Source organism: Pituophis catenifer, unplaced genomic scaffold, assembly GCF_029215685.1.
Source record: "Pituophis catenifer annectens isolate HBS135680 unplaced genomic scaffold, rPitCat1.0.hap2 SCAF_3, whole genome shotgun sequence".
In the NCBI taxonomy this organism is placed as follows: domain Eukaryota; kingdom Metazoa; phylum Chordata; class Lepidosauria; order Squamata; family Colubridae; genus Pituophis; species Pituophis catenifer.
In genome coordinates this window covers 108,274,420-108,295,121 of record NW_027256883.1, presented here as the reverse complement: position 1 = coordinate 108,295,121, position 20,702 = coordinate 108,274,420, and the positions used below count along the sequence as shown (strand labels likewise).

At 37.8% G+C, this 20,702-nt stretch overlaps 1 protein-coding gene across 6 annotated transcripts in view; it reads right to left on the bottom strand.

The window, feature by feature from the left end:
• Positions 1–20,702, bottom strand: part of PRRC2C (proline rich coiled-coil 2C) — a 92,091-nt gene that overhangs the window by 44,140 nt on the left and 27,249 nt on the right. For all 6 annotated transcript variants that reach the window (XM_070940904.1, XM_070940907.1, XM_070940905.1 and 3 more), the window contains exons 5-16: positions 18,405–18,542; positions 16,138–16,379; positions 10,254–10,333; positions 9,277–9,410; positions 9,100–9,187; positions 8,488–8,602; positions 7,676–7,756; positions 6,046–6,586; positions 5,320–5,480; positions 4,624–4,870; positions 3,867–4,080; positions 184–2,550 (exon numbers count right to left, since the gene is read on the bottom strand). In XM_070940904.1, coding sequence (XP_070797005.1) covers positions 184–2,550; positions 3,867–4,080; positions 4,624–4,870; positions 5,320–5,480; positions 6,046–6,586; positions 7,676–7,756; positions 8,488–8,602; positions 9,100–9,187; positions 9,277–9,410; positions 10,254–10,333; positions 16,138–16,379; positions 18,405–18,542 — 4,408 coding nt within the window. The remainder of the gene's footprint in view (positions 1–183; positions 2,551–3,866; positions 4,081–4,623; positions 4,871–5,319; positions 5,481–6,045; positions 6,587–7,675; positions 7,757–8,487; positions 8,603–9,099; positions 9,188–9,276; positions 9,411–10,253; positions 10,334–16,137; positions 16,380–18,404; positions 18,543–20,702) is intronic.

Genomic DNA, 20,702 nt, shown 5'->3' with positions numbered 1-20,702 from the left:
CTATCACTATTGTTGTATGTACACTGAAAGTTTATGCACCGGAGAAAAATTCCTTGTGTGTCTAATCACACTTGGCCAATAAAGAATTCTAATTCTAAATTTAAAATTCCAGCAAAATAAAATAACAGAATTGGCTTTTATTTGAAGCCTTCTACATTATGTTTTTCTAGGAAAAATACTTACCCCCTTTTTCCAGGTCTTATTGGAGGGCCGCTTCTCCTTTCATTTCTTGGCCCTGAAAAGTTTCGTCCAGATTTGGATGGGCCATTATTGCCACGGCGATTCTGCCGATCAATCCCAGGTCTCTGACTGGAAAAACTTCTCTTAGCTATTTCTCTTTTAGGAATTAGTGTGTTTTCTCCTGCCTTAACAGCTCCCTGTGCTGTGATGTCTGCTAATTTTTTTTCATCCCTCTCGCGTCTCTCGTTGAAATCACTACTTTCTGAAGCAGTTTCCCACTCTTCATTTGCCTGGTCTGAAGAGTTCTGATTGGACAAGTCAGGTGTCTTACTTCCTGAAACCTCCAAAGTAGTGCTTGGCTGCTCATTAACAGCATTACTCACTGCCACACTCGATGATGAACTAGTTGTGACTTCAATTATTTTTGATGCCGCCTCTCTTTCTTTTAATCGCCTAAAGCGTGGTGGCTTGTCTTGTCTGGGAGGTCGTGCAGGCCTTTGCCTTCGTGGTCGTTCCCTTACAGGATCAAATTTCCTCTCAAACTTTGCAGGAGGTCTTTTATCCAACTGTATAGGGCCATAATGCTCATGTCTTCGTTGTGGTTCTCCATCTTCAGCCTTGGAGATTTCTGTTTGTCTTGGATTCCACTGATTCTCTCTGTATCCTGGTCTCCTAAGAATAGATGGTCTAGGTGGGCGACCAACTGGATCTCTTCCACCACGTCTAAACATCCCCCCTCTGCCACGTCTAGAAGGTTCTCCTTTAGGAAGAAAACCTGGTTTGGTCTTATTTTCATCTTCTCTTACATATGTTTTATCAACAATTCTATGGTCCCCTCGAATGTTATTTTCAGGTTTGAAAGATAGCAGGGCTTTTGAAGGTTTTTTAACATCTGCCCTTTCTTCTCTCTTTGGGTGTTTGCCTTTGCTTAAGCTGTCTTTGTCTGACAGAAGAGTATCACTTGCACTTTCATGTACTTCACTGTCAGAGTCAGTTTCTGAGCCTCTTTGTCTTCGCCGTTTTGGAACAACTTCAAAATCAGAGCTCTCACTACGGGTTTCACTCTCCTCTCTCTGCCTAAGAGGACCAGAAGCAACATGTTCTACTCTAGGTTTAGTATCTCGGTAATGTGGATAATCTCTGTTGTGACCTCTTCCACCTCGACCCCTGCCTCCATAAGAACCTCTATAGCTGCGTCCCCTAGAGTAATATTCTCCACGTCCTCTTCCTCTGTATCCTTGGTCTGGAAACCAGTCCCTATTTTCTTTCCAGTATGTTCTGGGAGGTACTCCAGGCTCCCTTTTTACTGGTCTGGTTTCAATTCCCGGTCTTTCTACAGTTTGTTCTTTGTTAATTATTTTTTCTGGCTGCTTTTCTTCCTTCACATTTGCAGGATGTTGAACTGATAACTCTTGTACACTAAGTGATGGAGCCTCAACTGCAGTTTGTGGAGTGTTTGGCTGTGGAACTGAAGGTGGAAGTGTTTGGATTGTAGCTGGCGGCTGAGATACAGGAAGTACTACTGCTGCCTGTTGTACAATGACAGGCTGCTGAACAGTAGGTGTAATTATAGGTTCTACGGGGTTGTCTGTACACTCTGCAGCTTGTGATGTGTTTTGCAATGTTTTCTTATCATCTGTAGTGGCTTTCTCCGGTTCTAATCTGGAAATTAGCATCTGAGGCTGATCCCTTTTCTCAAGTTTATTGATTCTCTCATTTGTCAGTCTTTCTCCCTCCCGTTCTTTCTTCTGTTCACGTTCCTCTCTTTGTTCACGCTCTTCTTTCATATCACGAAGAATAGGCTTTTTAATGGGACCAGATCTTCTCATTGGTCTGTCACTACCTTCCTCTCTTCTACCATACCCTGGCCTTGGACCCCATCTAGTTTCAGATTTAGGTTTAAAGGGCTTTTCAGGTTTTGATCCCTCTAACAACCTACTACTTGTAAAGCCCTCCTTTTTTTGCTTGTTGTCTATTCTTTCCAGCAGTGGTTCTTTTGTTTCAGTGTGTCTGTTGTTTATTTTGGGAACATTTGCCTGTGTATTGCCCACTGGTTCTTCTGATTTCAAAGAATGAGTTGATCCATGAGAAATGCTTTTCTTCAGAGAAGAATTATTCTCTTCTAGAGGCACCTGTTGTTCTTTGGAGCTTTCTGAAACATTTCCTGCAGTTACTTCAAAACTTATTGCCGATGGACATGTATCAGATTGATGAGGCTGTGCATTTTCTAAAGAACTGCTTGAAGTCTGTATGTTCACATCCTCAGATTTTTTGAAGAAGTCTGTCTTTATATGGGGGTCTAACTGACCCTCTTCTCCTGAGTATACTGCTTGAACTGTTATTTGATCTTGGTCCAAAAGTTCTTCAGACCTAGAGGAAACAAGCCACATTTTCAGCTGAAGTCTTATCAATCATCCTAAACAATATTTTTAAAAAAACATGTTTAAAATGTGAGTTATTTCTTGTATCCTGGAAGGTATCTTATTGGTAACCCAATTAGTTTTGGAGATATTATTTGGGGTTGTAACAGATTTTAAATATTTAGAATACTCTTATATCTAAACATACAGTACATCTCACAAGCATCCCAATGGGCATGTATTCAGAAGAAACTGAAATATTGTAGCTACTAAAACAAACAGATATAAATATGTATGCAGGCAGTCCTCATTTAGTGATCATTCACAGTTACAACAGTGCTAAAAAGTAACTTTACAACTAATTCTCATGCTGAGGACCTTTGCAAGTCTGTAAAGCAAAGGTGAAGTAAGATCATAAACATAGTTGCAGATTCACTTTAATGACTGAGTTGCCAGTTCCAACTCTGGTCGCTAAATGAGTCACCTGTATACAGTAACAGTTTAGTTCACTATTTTTCGGAGTATAAAACACACTCCCTCCCCCAAAAAAGGCTGAAAATCTGGGTGGTCTTGTACTCCGAATGTAGCTTTTTCAAAGCTTTTTTTCAGCCTTAACACTCAGCTGTGCTTTAGAAGCTTTTTTTCAGCCCTAACGAGGTGCTAGTGAGTGCACTTGCTCTTCTCATTGCTTCTCTCTCTGAAGATCAGCTGTGCTTTAGAAGCTGTTTTTTATCCCCAAGTAAGGGATAAAAAGTGAACGTGCGCGCTCAAAACCAGCGAACTAATGTGCTGAAGCTGACCAGACTAAGGACACTAGCCAGATGAATACCTGGTAGGCAGATTTCCCCCCCTATTTTCCTCCCCAAAAACTATGCTGCGTCTTATACTCCGGTGCATCTTATACTCTGAAAAATACGGTAGTTCACTGTCAAACTATTTTAGCAATATTAATAGCTATTTATAGATGTCTTTTATACCTTATAGCTGACATTCAAGGTCAAAGTAGATAATGATGAGGGAGATGTGTGGATAATCTTTTTTTTTTAAGTAGAAAATAGTCCATAATAAAAATGAAGGACAATGTCTCTGCTTTTTCATTGCCAAATATTCATCTGTTAATTCTAACGGAATTGGAATTACATTTACATTTTTCTGTTATTTGTCCAAGAGACAATTGTACTGAAGAATACGGTTTTTATCTAAGAAAAACCACTGATTAGAAAAAAAATACGTTGATCCTTTTATATTCTTGAAAGTTAGAGGTATGCCTGAATGCAAGCATTGTAGAGAAGGAAGCCACATTATACATAAAAACCCGAAGTTTACCTTATATCAACAGTTTCTTCAAGGATTTTGGGAGAGGTACTAGTCTGTTGAGGATCTGTGTGAGTATATGGTTCTGACCCCCACATCATACGTGATTCTGTCAGTGGTATGGCATGTTCCCTCGCTGATCGAGTAACATGATCAAAAGAATCTGAACCAGCTCCCGTCCCCTCTATTTGATCCCTCCTCAGAAGTGGTTTAGGAGGTATAATTCCTGAAATGGAGATATTCAAATTAAGAAGCATAAGTGCTAGGATTGGCATCTGATTCTTCTGACTTTTAATATGGAGATATAAAACTGTCAGTCCTTCAAACAGATCAGACTAAAAAACCCAAAGTTATGAATGTTAATACTACTTTTATTACAAAATCAGAAGGGTAACAGAAACCCTTCTTTTATCTATAAGACACAAGCATTTTTTACGTGCTTGCGAACTGCACTGAAAAACTGTTTAAAATGTATAAACAAACACATCTTATAAATATATTTTGCTGTAGAAAGATATTTTTGCAGTTGGGACACAACCACAGAAGAGATCATAGCTATTCATTTATCCTCAAATAATGTCATTAGAGGAATGTTTTTAATAATGATATACTGTAGCTTTCAAAATACTTCCTTTGAAATAAATAACCCTTTGAAATGCCTAATCTCAGAACATTTATGATGATCTACAGCAGAAAGACAATTACGCCCAGAAAAAATGAGAAAATAAAGTTCAGCATACAAGTATAAAGCACACAGTAAGAATTATACCAGGATGCATGGGTGGCATATCCATAGTAGGTCTTCCTGACATCATTCTTGGATCCATGTAAGACTGCATCATGAGCCACCTTGGATCAAAGCCCATAGAAGCCAAATGTGGGGGGTGTGGTTGAACAGGTTGGTACAATGGTCTATGTGGTGGTGGGGGAACAGGACTGCTAGAAGGTTGTGATGGTGTAGATTGTGGTAAAACTCCTTGCTGCTGCTGTTGCCACTGTTGCTGCTTCATTTGCTCCTACAAAAAAGCAAATACAATAAACTTTTCCTCTATACAATTTCTTTCTTAGAAACATGTTATATATTTAATTCATATTAATTCTTTTCATCTACACGTGTTTTAGAATAGTATTTATTTAATGTTCTTGGTGTCCAAACTCCCAATTCTCATTATGGTGGGAACTTTGGTAGCATTAACTATGACAATGGATGGATAGATGAATAAATAACATAAAGTCAATTTTTACATTTACATATAAAATATGTAAATTCTAGGCAAAAATGGTACATAGATATAATCTACAGATGTAGAAAGAACAATTAACATAAAATTGTTATATTAAATTTGGATCATGGAAGCTATTACTTATTCAGTGGAATCTACAGTTATAAGCAATCTTTAGTTACTTATTTTTCTCCATAAAGGAAATTGAATATGTACTATAAAGCTTAAGATAAATCCATTACCTGTTGCCTCTGAAATCGTGGTGGCAATGACTTCTGAAACTGCTTTGAATAGCCAGAAGAAACAGCAGGACGAGGTTGAGTTCCAGAATCAGGCTCATTTTCATGTGAAGTGTCTTTTTCGTTATGATCGGTTTCTTGTATAGTGGAAACAAGTTGACAGTCTGTCCAAGGGAAAGACAGAAGAGTAGTGCTAGATATGATTTAACTGATAAAATGATGAGCAAAACAAAATATATAGTTCAGTGTTTTATAAGAAGTTGTCACCAGAGTAGCTTAAATTTCAAATTAGGCAAGCTGGTATTTAACCCAAGAATCAATTTCAAAATGTTCATTGCATATGTTCCAATTAAAGCTATACTGGAACATAAGGGCACTCTGCAGATTATTAGGGTACCAAGAATTTTCAAAATTATACTGTAGTTGACTTTCCAGGCATTATTTTGCAAGATTTCTATTTTAAACATATTTGAAAATGTGTTCTTCCTTACGAAATGCTCAATGCCTATTTCAAGATGTCCAAATTTTTTAAATCTAAATCTCGCTGAGATTCTAGTATTCACAAAATACTGCTTGCTTCCAATCTGAGGTATAGATCTTGCGCCCATCCCCTGAAATACTGCCAAAGTTCTACTTGAGTGAAAACAAGGAATGCTAAAAATTAAAGTATAACTATACTGCATGTGGATGAAAATTATACTTTACATTAACAAAGGAATTGATACAAACCTCTTTCTTCCTCACTGGTGGTTTCTTTTTCTTGTTTCTCTAATATCACTGGGGCAATGACAGACTCCTGAGGCTCAGAAATTTCAGTTTTAGGTTTCTCATCTACTTTAAGTTCCTCTTCCACTTCTTCTTTCTCCTCTCTTTCTTTCTCCTTTTCTACTTCTTTGCCTTTTTCTTCATTTTCTTTTATTTCCACATCTATCAATTTTTCTTTTTCCTTTTCAATAGTTGTTTCCTTTTCCCTTTCAACGTCTTTTTCTCTGATATTTTCTTTTTCTTTCAATGGATCTTCTCGAGTTGGCTTTGGTACACACCCAAATTTCTCATTTAAGCGTTTTAATTTCTCAGCACATGCAGCCTTTCTTTGTTCCTCCATTCTTCGCTCCTCCTCTTCTCTCCTTTTGCGGGCTCGTTCTACTGATGCAGATATTTCTGTCTGCTGTCTTCGCCTCTGCTTCCAAATCTCATCATCATCTGGTACTGGCCTAGGAGGAAAGGAACCTTGCCTTCCTGGTCCTGCCATGCGATCTGGAAGTGGATGCTAAAAAAGAAAAAAACCAACCAACCAGTAAATATCTAAACCGAAGATGTACTATTAAATTTCCTTTGCCTAAATACATGGGCAAAATGGCTCTTCAATTCTCTTTGGAAGAGAGACCTCAAAATAATTTGTCATATAATCTTGGGCCAGGTTTAATAAAAAAATAAGTAGTGCCAATTATAAATGAAAAAACACTGCTGGAGATCCTGGAATTTGATCTATTTTCACCAAAGAATAATCAAAATGTACACACATTTAAGAACGCTTAATCCCCAAAATGTACATACAATTTAAGGACATTTTCAGTGTTAAAAGATGCTTAAAATAATCCTTCTTCCAAAACATTAAGTATTTGTTTGCAAGACTTTTATTATTTTGAACTTGTGCATGAATTAATGTTTAATTCCTTAGGCTTACTGAAATCTAAAATTTAAGGAATAGCAGCCTTGTATTTTAAACTGTAATCTCCCTCCCTGAAATCTTGCCATGTAGTGGGACCTCAGAAGCATGATTTGTCTGCAGCTGCCTCTACCTTGGGGAACCCCTCCTGCCAGCAATTCAACAGGACCCCATTCTAGTATTTTTGGAAAACCATTAACACCTTGCTTTTTATTGATGTGCTGGCATTATATGGGTAAGAATGCATGGAAGTAGCTGAGCCTGCAGTGGAGCATCCCAAGGAGGATAATTAAGGCACAGGATTTTTGTTTATTGTTTTGTTCTTATTACTATCTCATTTATTGGTTTTATGGTTGTTGTAAGCCACCCAGAGTTGCTTACGATCTGCGGTCATATAAATCAGATAGATAGATAGATAGATAGATAGATAGATAGATAGATAGATAGATAGATTACTTGCTGCATCTAATATAGTGCAATTAGAAAAAAATGACATACAAATACATCCCACACATTCATTTTGGAGTTCAACCTATGAATTCAGCAAAGGCATTTAAAGGAAAAAATGTGCAAATTCAAATTCTTACAATTATTCCAACAGAAGCTATCAGCATTAAAAAAAAGACAGGTAAAGGAATATGTGTATATGAATCAGGGATTATTTCTGTTAAACAAACATTTTGATGATACCTGAAGAATTGATTTTGCATGAAGTCCAGAACTATTACTTCTCTCAAGTACTGAAGATTGTGCTGGTAACACTCCACGTCCCTATTAGATTTTAATAAAAAAACCTTTGTGGATATTCATATGAAATGAAAACTGAACAAAGTTAACCATTTCAAATTAAATTTTACTTAGAGGAAGAGTGTAAAAGCAGAAAAATTGAAATCTTTCCCTAATACATATCAATTTATCTATTTAAATATGTAAAATTATTTGTTTTTAAACATATGAAATTATTTGTTATTTTCAAGCTGATATTTTGATATATAGGACATAATAAAATTATACATACATACATTTCAAACAGAATTTAAAACAACAATAAAACCTAACTGATTTTAAATAGCGAAGCCAAGAACAAGCAAACATTAATCAAAAGTCATGCCAAAAAGAAATATCTTCTGCTTATGCCTAAAATGTGCAATCGAAATATATTTCAAATTTATGGAAGACAACTCTTTGCCAAAGCAATTAAACTTAACTCATAAATATATATTACACATATATTGCAGATAGCCCTAATCATAAAAGGCTACTGTTAACTTTAATGATCAATGGGAAAAAGATCAGATTTAATTGCTACTGGAAGAGAGACTGAATTTTTTTTACTGAAAATTTTCTCAAACTAATAAATAGAATTCTGTTTGGAACAATAAATGCCACTTGTAGCATGAAAAAAATGTGCACATTCAGACATTTTGCACATGTGCTTAGCTGAAGAGAAAAAATGTTCTTCAGGAACAATATGCTTCTAAAGAGATAGCAACAACACGTACCTGGTCGAATTGACTGCTTTTGCTATATGCTCCTTTTAATCCAACTGATGGCAAAGGAACAGATGATTTAGGTTCTTCTACATCTTTCTTGTCTACATCTTTAGTAGATTCATTACTGCATAAAACATATAAATGGAAATACTTCCGCATATAATCAAGTTTTTAAGGTAGCTGAAAATGGAACCATGAACCAACCAGCCACAGAAAAACAAAATTAACATAATGAGAAACATGCAGAGATTACAAATATACATATCCTGCCTTTTATTCAGAAGTTTAAGATCGCATACCTATTGCTCTCTCTGCCACATCTGAGATGATTGTCCCAAAATCATTGAAAGAGCATAGGATGGACAAGAACATCTCTCTGCTGCTAGCTCAATTCCTTAATCATTATACAATGCTAGTTCTCAAATGTGAAACAGGCTAGATGGATAACAACGACATACTCAACATTATTTAGCTAATGTAAATTCTATAGTTAAACAGATATTTACACCAGGTAAGATACCTGTGCACTATATCACATCAGCAAACCGATGCAAACACTATACACAGAACATAAAGACTAGCAGATGATTTTTATATTTTCTGTATCAATATGTTTATTACCTGTTTTCCTGTTCTTTCTGATTATTTCCCTGTTCATCATCATCACTGAAGTTCAACTGTTCAGTATAATCTACTTCACTTTGAGCTCCTAAATAACAAATTGGAGATTAGCATGGTGAATACTTTTTTTCTGAATGCAATTTTAGTTCAATGTATATCAAGATCTACATTGCTTACCAGCCCAGCCCTCATCGGCTTCAGCATCTAAATTATCAAACTTATCAAGTTCTTTGAGTTCATTAGCACTTAGGATTGATGGACGTTCTACAGTTTCTGAGTTCCGTGAAGAAGGCCCCCTTCCTCTTGGGTTTCTAGAAAAAGAGAAAACATGCAACACATTTGAATTTAAAACTTAGAAAATGGTACTCAATTTAGTTAACAAATGAGAGAAAATTATCATATTAGGCAGGATTATTTTCATACAGCATGTTTAAGCAGAGATTGGATTTATCTAAATCAGGGGTGTCAAACTCAAGGCTCGGGGGCCGGATTTGGCCCATGGGGTGTTTAGATCTGGCCCGCAGGGCCACCCTGGAAACAGCAAAGGACAGGTCTGTGTTGCCTCTGCCAGTGAAAACAGAGCTCAGGAGGGCCCTTCCGAGCTCCGTTTTCACTGGCAGAGGGTTGCAGGAAGCCATCGCAGCCGAAAATGAAGCTCAGGAGCCCGTTATCACTGGGAGAGTTCTCGGGCCACCACAGGCACCTCCGACACGAATGACATCGAGCTGGCTATACCCACCCCGGCCCCCCGAGGTCAAACACAATTCTAATGCAGCCCTCAATGAAATCAAATTTGACACCGTTGATCTAAATAGATGGATTAAGATTCTAGATAGATCTAAAGCAATCTATCAAGAAATGCTTTAATCTGAATTCTTGCATGGAGGAGGGGATCAAATGTCAATGGCTAAATGGACTCTTCCAATTTAAGGATTAAATGATTGGTTTGATGGAGGAATAAGCTAAAATTCTTGTACCAGTATATACAGAGTTCTCACTGTCTGCTGGGAGATTACAAATTTCAGCCACATAACGTACTGTAACTCCACAATGTCTAACTTTCTGGATACACGATTATACAATTAATAAGCAAATCTAGTATCTAGTGCAAGCTGATTTTGGAACAAAGCAAGCAAAGCAATTGGCTTTCTCACCTGCTGCTCTCAGGTGGGGCAGGAAATCTGCTGGGACCTGCCACTGGTGGATATGCTAGTTTAGGATACTGGTTAAGCATCTAAAGAAAAAAGATTAGATCAGTAATAACTAAATTTGTATCAAAGTTATACATAAAAATAGGTTACATGAATACATAAATTCTATGCACAATGCATAGAATTTATGTAATCTAAGCAATGATAAATTGGTTCCCGTATAAAATTTTAAACTAAGAACTATTTAAGTTTTTAAAAAGTAAAAAGGAATTTACTAATTTACATAGCAAAATTATGCAGAAATATATCATATATTTCAGAAAATGTATGGCTATATTTAAACAATTGCAAATTAGCTCAATAAGATAACATTAACAATTAGTTAACACATACAGTCCCTCTGGTCAGCCTTCACATATCCAGAAGAATCTTGAATCAGAAGACATTGATATATCATAAGTTCCCAATGTGAACAAAATTACCAGTTTAAGATAATGTCAGGGTGTTAAACCACACTATTATTTATATAAATATATTAATAATATTATAATAATATTCTAAATATTAATATTAAATATTTAATATATTATTTAAAAATATATATTTAAAATAAGCTAATTGTATTATGATATGTCACTGCAATACTGAATAGGCATGAAAACAGCAAAATAATATAGTGAAACTGGCAATTAAGTTACCAAGACAAAATACTCTCTATTTTAAATGGGTTCATTATTTATGTCCTATATTAAGTCTCAAAACAATGGTCATTTTGAAGGCAGTTTATACATTCATGTATTTATTTCAATTTTTCTAAAATTTCAGCTCCAACTCCCCTGAAAAACATATTCCTCCTGGAGGAACCAGAAGCATTGCGGTGAGACTGGTTGGAAAATAGCTGCTTCTGATGAGCCTTGCGAAATCCAGCCAGACAAACCGCTGTTGGGAGGGGTCTTCGGACTGGAACCATCTTGGAGGAATGGCAAAGGAGAGGTGCCTCGGATGACCAAGAGGAACAGGCCCCAAAGAGTCGGAGGCAGCTCTCTGAACTGGCGGAGGGGGTGGCGGCCATTAAAATGACCGCTCTGAAGCTATTTTATTTTATTTATTTTATTTTATTAAATTTCTATACCGCCCTTCTCCCGAAGGACTCAGGGCGGTGAACAGCCAAAAGATAAAACACAGAGATACAAAATTTAAAATAGATTAAAACAGATTAAACAATTTGGCTAAATTTTAAAAATATCCCATAATTAAACAAATTAAAATTAGTGTTTAAAATTTAAATTTAAAAATTTTAAAAGGGAGAAGATTTAGGCCAGGCCAGCTTGATGAAATAAAAACGTTTTAAGCGTGCGACGGAAGGTGCGCAGATCCGGGATCCTCTGTATCTCCGGGGGGAGCTCGTTCCAGATCGTAGGTGCCCCCACAGAGAAGGCTCTCCCCCTAGGGGCCGCCAGTCGACATTGTTTGGCCGACGGCACCCGGAGGAGCTCCTCTCTATGGGAGCGTATTGGCCGGTGGGAGGCTATTGGTGGTAGCAGGCGGTCCCGTAGATAACCAGGTCCTAAGCCATGGAGCGCTTTAAAGGTGGTAACAGAACCTTGAAGTGCACTCGGAAGACCACCGGGAGCCAGTGCAGCTCGCGCAGGAGAGGTGTTACATGGGAGCTCCACGTTGCTCCCATAACCACCCACGCGGCCGCACTCTGCGCCAATTGGAGCCTCCGAGTGCACCTCAAGGGGAGCCCCATGTAGAGAGCGTTACAATAGTCCAGACGAGAGGTGACAAGGGCATGAGTGACCGTGTGTAGGGAGTCCCGATCTAGAAAGGGACGCAACTGGCGGATCAGGCAAACCTGATGAAAAATCCTCCCGGTCACGGCCGTCAAGTGCTCTTCTAGAGACAGCCGTGAATCCAGGAGGACACCCAAGTTGTGAGCCCTTTCCGTGGGGGCCAATGATTCGCCCCCAATAGTCAGCGATGGCACCAGCTGACTATATCAGGACGTCGGAAACCACAGCCACAGTCTTGGATGGGTTGAGCCTGAGCCTGTTCCTCCCCATCCAGATCCGTACAGCCTCCAGGCACCGGGACATCACTTCAAGGGCATCGTTGGGGTGGTCCGGGGTGGAGATGTACAGCTGGGTGTCGTCAGCGTACTGATGGTACTTCACCCCAAAACCACGGATGATCTCGCCCAGCGGCTTTACATAAATGTTGAACAAAAGGGGCGAGAGGACCGATCCCTGCGGCACCCCACATATGAGGGGCCTCGGGGTCGACCTCTGCTCCCCTGTCAACACAGACTGCGACCGGTCGGAGAGAAAGGAGGAGAACCACTGTAATACGGTGCCTCCCACCCCCAACTCTTCCAACTGGTGCAGCATGATACCATGGTCGATGGTATCAAAAGCCGCTGAGAGATCTAACAGGACCAAGACAGAGGAGCAACCCCTGTCCCGAGCCCTCCAGAGATCATCAACCAACGCGACCAATGCCGTTTCCGTGCTGTACCCAGGCTTGAAACCCGACTGGAACAGATCTAGATACGACGTTTCATCCAGGTACTGGGGAAGCTATCATGCAACCACACTCTCAACAACCTTCGCAATGAAGCGAAGGTTGGAGACTGGACGATAATTAGCCAATACTGCCGGGTCCAGGGAAGGCTTCTTGAGGAGAGGCCTCACCACCGCCTCCTTCAAGGCGGCGGGGAAGGCACCCTCACCCAATGAAGCATTTATAATCCCCTGGAGCCAGCCTCACGTCACCTCCCGGGAAGCCAGTACTAACCAGGAGGGACACGGGTCCAACAAACATGTGGTCGCATTCAGTCTACCCAGAATCCTGTCCACGTCATCTGGGGTCACAGGATCAAACTCGTCCCAGATAACATTCTCAAGACCTGCCCCCGTCACCCTCACTGGACCTACCCAGTCGGAGCCCAGACCTTCTCGAATCTGAGTGATTTTATCATGCAGATATTGAACAAAGTCCTCGGCTCTTCCCTCCAAGGGGTCCTCCCGCGCTTCTTGGTGGAGCAGGGAGCGGGCCACCCTAAACAGGGCGGCCGGGCGATTATCTGATGACGCAATAAGAGCAGCACAATGAGTACATTTTGCTGCTTTTATCGCCACTAGGTAATTGGAAGTGGAATTTTGGAGAGGCCAAAAGAAAATGGTTAAAAGGGGAAGAATAATGGAAAGAATGAAGGGAAATAAAGCATTTATTAGTTGATTTAAGGGAACTGTGTTAATAGTAGAAATTGTATGTAAGAAGCAAATAAGATGAAGTATATTGTTTATTGTAAAATGGATCAGATCAGATGTAATATGAAATGTAGTTTGGTTTAATTATGAAAATAACTGAAATTAAGATATAAAATTGAAATGTTAGTAAATGATGAAATAAAATAATTAATTGATGTTAGAATAAGAAATTAGGAATTAAGGAAAATAAGAGGTGGAAGGTTAATTAAGTTAAAAGGTTTCAATGTAAAAACAGAATAAGATGAAATACATTGTTAATCAAAAAATGTGATGGGGATTTTGAGAAACATTCAATAAATGGAGAAAAAATTGAGGTTTCTCAGATACCATTTTGGAAAATATTGAAATGAAAATGAATACAACAATGGAGAGAGAACGGAAAGAGGAGTAGAAAGATAGAAGGAGGGGAGAAGAGAGGTAGGAGAGAGAGGAACAGAAGAAACGGAAAAGGAGAGGAAGAAAGGAGGGGAAACAAGAGTTGGAGAGAAGGGAGGAAGGAAGGAGGAGTGGGGGAAAGGAAGGGGAAGTAGAGAAGGAGTAGGAGAGGAGGAAAGAAGAAAGTAGAAAAGGATAGAAGAAGGGAGAGAAGGAAAAGAGAGGAGAAGGAAAAGAAGGATTGTTGTAAAATAAGGGAGATGGAATGGTAGAAGGGCAACCCCAAGTATGCTCAAACTTATTAGGATGAAGAAAGAATATGAAAGTTAAAAGAGAATATATATGATTAACAATGGATAAGATAACTAATTGAAATAATGTTAAGAAATTTGAGGGCGGATGGTGATCCTGTTTATATAAGTATAGAAGTATTAAGGTAAGATTAAAAAAGTAGGGAAAAGAATATTTTGACAGAAATTGAAACTATGTAAAGTGTATTTGAATATGATAAGTTGTATAAGATATGATTCGGTCAATACTCCTGTTCAGAATAGAAATAGAAATAGAATAGAATAAAATTTTTTATTGGCCAAGTGTGATTGGACACATAAGGAATTTGTCTTGGTGCATATGCTCTCAATGTACATAAAAGAAAAGATATGTTCATCAAGAATCATAAGGTACAACACTTAATGATAGTCATAGGGTACAAATAAGCTATCAGGAAACAATATCAATATAAATCGTAAGTATCCAAGCAACAAAGTTACAGTCATACAGCTGTAAGTGGAAGGAGATGGGTGGTGGAAACAATAAAATATGTATGTAAAAGAAAAAATCAATAAAACTTGATTCAAAAAAAAGTATTCCTCCCCAATGATTGAAAATCAATATACATTTTTAGTTCTATAATTGAGTTAAAAATTCTTCAATTTTTCATGTGTAGTGTGATACATGTCTAGAGGGGTAAATGTGAGAAGTTTCTGTGTTTGAGATCTGTTGATGTATGTGCCTTATATCATACTGATGTCAGCCTCAAGGCATTTAGAAAAACGAAAAAAATGCACTGGTTTCATTGCTGATTATAAGGATAGAATTAGTACTTTCTGCTCATTTGTTATAAATCAGGGCTCCCCAACCCCTAGTTTTAGGAACTGGGCCAGATAAGTGAGTGAAGCTTCACTTGCACATGATGTAGGTTGTGCACAAAATCATCTCCCCCCTCCCCCCGGTCCGTGGAAGAAATTTTTTCTTCTGAAATTGGTCCCTGGTGCTAGAAAGGGTTGGGACCACTGGTATAAATGATACTATTGATAGCAGAGTCTGGTACAATAGGAGTGCAGTGTGCTGGCTTTTTTAATTTGTTGTGTAATGGTAACCTACACTATCCATGCAATTAAACAGGAACAGCTCAGTTTTGGAACCAGCACAACTTCTTCCCATCTTGCGAATGAAATGTTCATATACATTTAAAGAAATCCTGTAGTATCATAGCAATGGAAGTGCAATAGTGTTACTTGGTTAGATTGGGATTCAGTCTTGGAGCAATTAATTTGTTATTAGAAGCTAAATAACTGCTAATTGAAGATTAATTCTGTTGTTCTGCAGTAAGAATGTTTTCTCTTCTATCAAAGCTGTTAGGGATTTCAAAAAATTTGTTTTTATTATTTTATTTTTTCCCCTTCTACTTGGGTAAATTGTAGCAAAAATCAGCATCTATCTGGTGGCCTTGGGTTAAAAAAATAGAGAGCTAGAGATTTGTTCTGATTTTCCATTATTTCTGATGGCCAGTAATTTGAAAAGATTTGAGTTTTGTTCCTTTGGAATGAGCTAATTTGGAAAGTTCAGGAGGAGGTGGAGATGCTCGGTTCTGAGGGGAAAGAGGGGTGCTAAGCTGAAGTAAAATATTTTTTGTTTGTTTCATGCATGCCCCAGGTAGTGCTCGTTTCAATTAATCTGATCACAAACCAAAAGATACCTTTTGAATCCACAGGCTATAAAAATTATTTCTCAAAATTTTATGTTTTGTAAGATTCTTTAAAAAGGTTTTTATTGTTTCACTTTGTCTACTGCTTAAATATAATCTAAATCCACACCAGAAATTGAAGAGACTTACTAGCAAACAGGCCATACTGCTCCCTGCGCTATAGGAATAATTTGCCCTCCACATTTCATTTTCTTTATAACATGACTCTTGGAAATGAAAGAAATTTTGTAAGAACCTGATCTATCAGACTTACATATGGTGGTATCATCCCTTTATACTGAGGAAGGATCCCTGGCTGTTGCTGGCCATTCATCTTAGGTGGGGGAGGTGGTGCTATCCGTATCTCCTTCTTTTCTGGTATCTTAAGGGCATCACTTTGTTCTGTTGGTCCAGGCATATTACCATCTTCTTGAATAAGAGGTTTTGCTTCTTGATCAGTTGGAGAGTTTGGAGAATTTAAACTTCTGCCTCCACCTTCTCTCCAGCTAGCAACATCTGCATTGGAAAAGGAAACATCAAATTCTGAAGTGCTGTACCAACACAGTAACCAGTTTTATTTTCTTCTTCCAAAAACCACACTTCCACTGCCTGAAAAAAGTTAAAGCAGCCCAAATTGGAGCCGTATAACCTAGACAATTGCCCAATGAAAAATTGAAATAAATTGTGTGATAGTTTGTTTTTCTTGACCACTATAAAGGGTGGGATCAGACTTACAAAAAGGGGTTGCCTCATCATACTAAGCATCTATCAGTATTTTTGGAACATTTCAGTTTTGGAAATCCCTAGTATTATGCAGTGCACTTTCCCAATATGAGACTGCATCAGCAGGAAAAAACTGACTGTCAGTCCTCAGAAAGCTGGAAATTAAAAATCTTTGCTAATCTACAGGTAGTCCTCAACCTATGACCATTTGTTCAGTAACTGTTCGAAATTACAATGGTGCTGAATGATGATTATGACCAGTCCTCAGAGTTCCAGCTGTCTCAGCACCTCCATGATCACATGACTGCAATGAACATACCTAGTAGTCCTTCCTATTTTCCCCACAACGCCACTGTAAATTGAGCTAAGAGAGTAACTGGCCCAAAGTCACCTGACTTTGTGTGTAAAGTGTGTAAAGCATGACTAGAACTCATGGTGTTCTGGTTTCAAACCTGGTGCTTTAACCATTAGGCTAAACTGACTTGCCAGTTATTTACAATTTATTAATGACCGGTTCCAGCATCCTGTGATCATGATTGCTCTTTGCAACCTTCCCTGCCAGCTTGTCCAGAAAGTCAATGGGGAAACCAGCAGGGAAGGTCACAAGTTGCTACGGTAATTCTCTCCCACCCATGCACCCTTCTTCAGCACCTTTGTGTTCGTGCCAGACTGGCCACTTATACACTCCCAAAGTCCACCCTTCAAGCACCCTCTCAGACCTATACTGGATCCTTGTGCTTCCTCTCTGATCCACAACTGCCTGCACTCCCTCCCCAATCCTTGCTGTGCCTTTCCATGGACAATCCCTAATTTGCACACTTGCTATGCTTCCCCCAAATCCATGCACACCCCTCACTCCCATCAAACACTAGCCACCTGCTGGCCTGGGACTTGCAACGTGCTGCTGGCTTCCCCATTAACTTTCGTTGTGGGAAGCAGGTAGAACATTACTTTGCCTAACAACCATAGCATTCAGTTAATATCAACAACTAGGACTGCAGGGACTGCCACTACTAAGCCATGCAGTTGTACTTTAATGACATTGCTTAGTGATGGAAATTCTGGTCCCAACTGCCATTGTTAAGTCGAGGACCACCTGTAGTACTAACCCCTAAATATCTATCAGTATTTCTAGAGCCATCTTTTGTTTGCTCCTTTTATTTGACAACCATAATAGGCATTGTTCCACATCTGAAGGCCTTTGAGCCTGCATATTTGAAAATGGACTACAATTTTGATTTCAGACTACATTTTACATTTTTAAATCTTTTCAGTTAAAGAACACAAGAAGAACACAAACTATTGTTCGGTATGAAGTATAAATTGTCTTTGTTCATCTTTGCTAATTTGGTTTATTTTATGTTAAAAGAAAACATCAACCACTGCAACCATAATGATATTCAAACCTACAACTCAAAATAGGAAATGTGATCAACTGAGTATCTTTTACAAATTTAGTGAGTAACCAAAAATAAAAAAGACAATATTAATTTGTAGATGAAGTTTCAACTAATGAAAGCAAATAGATTAAAATCCTTAATCCTAGATAGATACATCATCCCAGGATCTTATTTGCAAATTAATTTTGACATGAATCAAATGTGAATTAATACTGAATTCTATGAAGAACTTTTAAATTTATTTATTAGATTTGTTAAGGCTGTTCAAGTCTAAGACGACATGGTAAGTCTAGTACATAGATTAAAAAAACAGATTAAAAACCACATAATCCTAGACAAAAACAGCATTCCCCAAGATAAAAAACTCATCAGGAGCTCCACAACCACAACAATCTTAGGTTATTTTAGGCACACCTACTTTGTGGACGCAAACTTGGCCCAGGACCATAAGGCTCTTCAGGTGCATCCTTTTCTTTATTTCCCTTTTCTTGATCTCCAGCTGCCTGCAAACTAGGAAACTCTTGCTGGAAATAAGTATTTATTTGAACTCCAGGACCTGAAAGTTATTTTAAAAAACCTAAATCAATACTGCACATAATGTTCTTTTATTCTTATATTTAAACAAGAAATATATTCTATCACAATTCATATTGCTTCAGAAGATTTAGAATCACCAAATCATAGGGCTGAAAGGAACTTTGGAGATCTTCTAGTCACACCCTGCCCAAGGTGTGAATCCTTATTCCCTCCTAGACAAAAGGTTCTTCAACCTTTTCTTGAAAATCTCCAGTAGGCAAGCTGACAGCTATCCTATCCAATCTTTCTCATTAGGCTGAACATTCCTAGTTGCCTTAGTTGTTTATCGCGTGATTTAGCCTCCAAACTTCTTACATCTTTGTTGCTCTCCTCTGCACTTTTTTTAGGGTCTAGTATCTTTTTGGTATCATGTCGACCAGAACTGCACGCAGAATGAATGAATGAATGAATGAATGAATGAATGTGTGTGTGTGTGTGTGTGTGTGTGTGTGTGTGTGTGTGTGTATGCCTACAGGTGACACTTACGCTATTTGTAAACATACCTTAAACTGTTTTATGCTTTTATCATGTAGCTTTGGATCATTTTTCTCAATAAATAAATGAACAAATTTAATGTTTTTGACTTATTTGTTTAATTGGGTTCTCTAATTAGTTTTAAGAGATATGTGAAGAAGATATCACATTTAGGTCATATTTATGCAGAAATACTGAAAATTCAAAAGGGTTCACAAATTTTTAAGACCCGCTGTAATTTCTGTTGGACCAATTACCCACAGGGAGATGGCTAGATGAGATCAATTACACTAAGCCCATTTACCAACTCACTGGGTTAGCTGTCTCATTCACAATCGTGTTATTAGAAATTCAACCTGGAATTTAAAATCAGCATCCTAAGACCAAAATGTAGACTGGCCTGTAAGTCTAAAATTTTGCAAGATGGAAGAAGACTCAACATAAAGAATAACTTTCAAGCATGTAACTTGACATTTCCTTATCTGACAAATCCTTTCCCAGCTTCATACTTCCTACTATACGCTAGAGGAATTCTGTTCTCTCTCTACTCTCCCTCAAGGCCACAGAAGCAGCAGCAGCAGCCATACATATGAACGAACAATAAGACATATACATATACAAGACATAATGACCAAAATAGTTTTCCCTTAGCATCCTTCAACAGCTCCCTAAAGGGCAGTATCTCTTTTGCATCAACTATTCAGACACAGATCACACCCACCCAGGACTGAATCCCTTATAGCTCTAGTTTGGGGAGAATGAACTAAACAGAAAAAAATGTTTTTGTTTGTATCTGGAGCAAAATCCTTTCTAAAAGTTCTTCCAAATAGTTTCAGATTATCTCTTTGGCAATGTCACCTCTTTGGTGTTTTAGAATAATAGAAGCCTATTTATTTATTTTATTTATTATTTCAATTTGTATACCGCCCTACTCCCGAAGGACTCAGGGCGGTGAACAGCTATAGAATAAAACATAAATACAAAATTTAAAATAAAGTAAAACGAATTAAATAATTTGGCTGAAAATTTAAAACCCCAATAATTTAAAACCAAATTTAAAATTTCCATTTAATTAAAACAAAAAGTTTTTATTGTTTTTTAAAATTCAAACAAATAATATTTTCACTTATCTATTTAAACATTTGTAAACCCAACCTTCAACCCCCCCCTTCCCTCCCCGCTCCCCCGACTTCCCAGAAGAAAAACAGGGTATAAATTTTACCAAACATATGCTAAAATATGCTAAGTTAATGCAAGACATTGAAACTCCCTAGACCCCTTAACTCCCCTTCTACAAATTATTCATCAACCTCCCTTTAAGCTCAAAATAACATATAATCCTTTAGCCCTAAGAATTTTTAAAAACCAATAACAAACACTAGTAGATCTAAAAATCTCATAATACATCTATAGAATATTCTTAATTCATGTACTTAATCATTTGGCTCCTCCTCCTACTTTTGTTCTCAATATTCAAATATTTTTAAAGATCTTAATACAACAATAACTAAGCCTTAATTAATGAACTCTTAATTCATTTAGTTAATCATTGTAATTAATCATTAATACATCAATAGTTAGACCAGAAAAAGTTAATTTTCCATTCTTCCTTTCTTTCTGTATTTTTTCCAATCTTTCTTCCTCCCTCCTTCTTTTATTTTGAGGA